This window comes from Helianthus annuus, chromosome 10 (genome assembly GCF_002127325.2).
Source record: "Helianthus annuus cultivar XRQ/B chromosome 10, HanXRQr2.0-SUNRISE, whole genome shotgun sequence".
In the NCBI taxonomy this organism is placed as follows: domain Eukaryota; kingdom Viridiplantae; phylum Streptophyta; class Magnoliopsida; order Asterales; family Asteraceae; genus Helianthus; species Helianthus annuus.
Window position 1 is genome coordinate 60,174,897 of NC_035442.2, and position 3,987 is coordinate 60,178,883.

The 3,987-nt window shown below is 34.1% G+C and overlaps 1 protein-coding gene across 2 annotated transcripts; it reads right to left on the reverse strand.

Moving 5' to 3' along the window:
- Positions 1 to 458: 458 nt before the first annotated feature.
- Positions 459 to 3,393, reverse strand: LOC110881596 (protein cornichon homolog 1). 2 transcript variants are annotated; one of them, XM_022129809.2, is made up of 4 exons: positions 3,197 to 3,393; positions 1,426 to 1,607; positions 961 to 1,083; positions 459 to 670 (listed from the first exon to the last, which is right to left on the reverse strand). In XM_022129809.2, exons 1-4 carry the CDS (start codon positions 3,269 to 3,271, stop codon positions 577 to 579), a joined length of 474 nt encoding a protein of 157 aa, XP_021985501.1. In that variant the 5' UTR covers positions 3,272 to 3,393; the 3' UTR covers positions 459 to 576. The 2 variants fall into 2 exon arrangements, with proteins under 2 accessions (XP_021985501.1, XP_021985502.1); XM_022129810.2 differs by having other exon boundaries at positions 3,192 to 3,304.
- Between the last annotated feature and the right edge of the window lie 594 nt (positions 3,394 to 3,987).

Below are 3,987 nucleotides of genomic sequence, written 5' to 3' on the forward strand. Positions count from 1 at the left end.
ATCAGCAATGGGGAGAATGTTGGGTTTTGGAAAGATGTTTGGTTGGTATGTGAACCGCTCAAAGCCGCCAACCCGGATTTATACCGCCTAGCTAAGCTTAAAGATGACTCGGTGTCTAAGCATGTTGCTCCTTTGGGACATGGGAGAGGCTCAGCAGTGGGCTTGGGAATGGCTGAGGAATCCGAAATCCGAATACTCAAGAAGAATGGGCACAACTTGGGGCTTTGATGGCTCGGTTACAGCAGGCCTCGTGGGTTGATAAAAGTGATCGATCGAAGAGTTAAGGCTGGAGCTTCAATCATCGAGATGCACTTCAGGAGGATTCTTCCAGCTTCATATGAACATGATCATATATTATGTAACTTCTTTTATTCAAATTATTTTGACAGGAACATGATCATGTTAGATTGGTCAACCAAAAACCTAATTATTTTCGTACCGTGTCATGAATTTGCACATTCTAACAACATATTCTATATGTGAGGTGGATATTGTTCAAAGCTACAAAATTACAAATCTTTTTATATCAATCAGGTTTATCATGCATGCACTTGAGAGAACATAAAGTAACAATATCTAGAACTCAAGAACATGAGAAAGGATGTCAAGATCTTCGTTTGTCGGATGAAATGGTTCTAAAATGTCGGAGAATTTTCCAGCCACCACAGATCTAATTTCAAACAAAAGTTCCAAGATTTAGCAGGATATTTGATCTTTTGAAGTCAAACAAGTGAAATTCAGTTTCAAAAAAGGTATGATATAATATATATTTTAAAAATACAAAAATGTCATTAGTAGCATTCCTTGGATGATTTAACACTGTATCTTTTTTTTATAAAAAAACTAAAAACATATTCAATTTATTTAAATCGTAAAAAATAGACTGTTTGACCACAGAAGTCAACAAGTACCTCTGTTTTGAAATAAAAAACATCTATGCAATGAAAGGAAACAACTAACCTGATTACAACTAAGACAAAGAGAAATAAGTACACTGCCAGCTTGGCAATCCGATACCTTTTCTCAGCATCGACGTATCTAAAAACCTCAGTTACATCTATAAGATGTCGTCTATTTATGTATCTGAAACGCCATAAGAGAAAAAGACAGTTAAGATGAAATATCTAAAGCATCTATCACAAATCAGAAAAAGCGACAGTTGGGAGAATGGGCAGGTTGAGTAATGGGTCAAAATGGGTAATTCTGGAAATGGGTCGGATTGACATAAAACACCTTCTGTCCAGAATTTTAATTTTTGTTTTAATAGATGATTACTTTCAGCACTTCCTCCCCGTTTTTTAGCTAGATTTTTTTATTTTACTCGTTTGACCCATTAAAGATATAACATACCCTAAATCAGCCCTTGCATATGGGTTCATGTAGTCACTTAGATAAGTATTGGTAAATTAGCAAAACGAAGCTTACAACATGGAATTATAGATGGCGATCGGAAGTGTTAGTAAGAACATGAACCAATAGCCCATCACAAGAAGTAGAAAAGAACACATGCCATGGAGTACCATTTCCGGGATTACCACAGCATTAATGCGAGATGATGATTCATATGGGTTCATGTAGTCGGACTCCAAATCCGATAGACACACAATCTGTCCGTTCAATAAACAACATCAGACAGTCATTCGAAAGGAACATCAGAAATCTATGTAGTAATAAAGCAAGAAATTGACCAATATACTTATGAATGAGTTGATTCATGTAATGTATTAACAAATAACTATTTATAAGAAGTACTTAAATAGAAAAAAAAAAAGTGTTTCAGGCCAACCGGCCCTGACCCGTTTCCCACCTCTCTCAACCCAGATATGAGTTGCAACATATAAAGAACCAACGGGCCAAACTGACTTTGCATCTGAATATATGACATATTGCATATGCAATGTGAGTAGGCCGGATGAGCCCAACGGGCCAAACCAACTTTGGCCCAGCCCATACCATAATACTGATGTAGGACCGTAGGAGTTACCTCATCTCATATGATAAACTTGATTGATACGAAGTGTGCAGCTTAGAAACCACTACAGACTAGGGGTGTTCAGAATTCGTTTCGAATTCGAAAAAATCGAAATTCTATTAAATTCGATGTAACTTAACAAGTTTTCTGGTTATATTAATAAACGAAAATCTACTAATTAAAAAAAAATTATCAAGAATTCGTTTCGATTATGAGTATTCGAATTCGATTTTGATTCAATTCGAGTTGAGTAAATCGAATACGAATTTATAATTTTAAATTAGATTCGATTTGAATAAAAATTATACATCTTTATTTATTATTTTTATATATAATACATATATAACTTATATATAACTTTTATTAGGCTACAATATAAATTATTTTCAAAATTTATTTCAAGGGGTTAAGTCATTCTACAAAGACTTCTAATTGTAACAAGTGTAAGAAGGATTTATAGAGTGACAACTGTCCAATAACTTGAAACCTAAACCACACCCACCCATCCCCCCCCCCCCACAAAAAAAAAAAATATACCTCACCAAAAAACCCCCCCAAAATACTAACATGTAATGTGGAGTGGTTTTTTCCGACTTCTCGTTTTGAATTTTAGACTTATGGTACTTTATTTGAAACTTTTTAATGTGATATCGTGCTTTATGGCTGCTTTAAAATTTATGTTTCATTTTGATAGTTTTTTTACTTGTTTTTAAAGAATCTGAATCAAATCGAATTTATTCAAATTCGATTCGAATTCGAATTTTTAATCGAATACGAATAGGGTTTTTTATTCGAATACGAATTCGAATCAAATTGGGTAGGTTTTAATCAATTCAAGGGAAAATAAAAATTATTCGAATAGTTCGATTCAAATAATTCGATATTCGATTCGATTAACACCCTACTACATACATTTCACTATAACTTACTATTTTCAAAAAAAAAAAAAAAAAAGAAAGTTGACAGCCAATTTCTAAAACTAAAATATTTGCATGTTCCGTTGTAAGATTTGCTAATAGATAGACAAAATTAGACGACTAAAAAGAGGAATAACCACAAATCCTAATCAGATGTAGCAATTAAAAGGCTAACCTAATTTCAAATGTTCTCTCTCAAAGAATGAAAAACCTAACCTAATTTTAAATATTCTCAACGTATTGAGTAATGAAATAGAAGATGAATTGAAGTGAGAGTATGTATGTATGTAGTGATGTGGTACCTGACCTGATAGAGAGTAGAGGCGATAAGAGCCATGTTGATGAGAAAGAAGATGATCCATAAAATAACTTCCCACACCATTATTAATGCTTGCACAACACCAAAGTTTGCAGAGGGAAAAGAATTGAGAAAATAATTACTGTATATTTGGCTTTATCAAGCACATCGGCGCCACATATCCGGCAACAATGGCGCCTCCATGGAATAAATTCCTAATTATTAATTAAAAAAGAGTTAATTGGTTTGTCAAAAATCAATATTTCAGTCTATTAGTTTAAAAATTGCGATTTCAGTCCCTGTGGTTTCACTTTCGTAACCATTTCAGTCCACCTTCGTTAACCCCATCCATTTATTCTGTTAAGTACACGTGAATTGACCATAATACCCTTATTAACAAAAAACAAAAGGATATCTAAATGAGTTAATTATTCTTTTCGTCCCTGTGCTTTTTCAAAAATCACTATTTCAGTCCCTGTAGTTTCACTTTCGTAACCATTTCAGTCCAGTCTCCTAACACCGTCTAGTTTACCGTTAAGTTTTTAATGAAATACCTAAATTACCCTTGTGTTAATTAAATAAAAAAACCATGGAAATTTAAAAGATTATATTCTAGGACCCACTTGTTAAAACACAACCCCACGCTACCCCACCCAACTCCATCCCTGCTCTCATTTCCAGCAAAAGTTTCCGGTCATCTTCTCCGGCATAACAATCCCACCCTCTTAATGTCCGGCGACCCATTACCCCACCCCAATTAATATCTTCCTAGCAGCATCAATTAACATAGTAACTTTGAA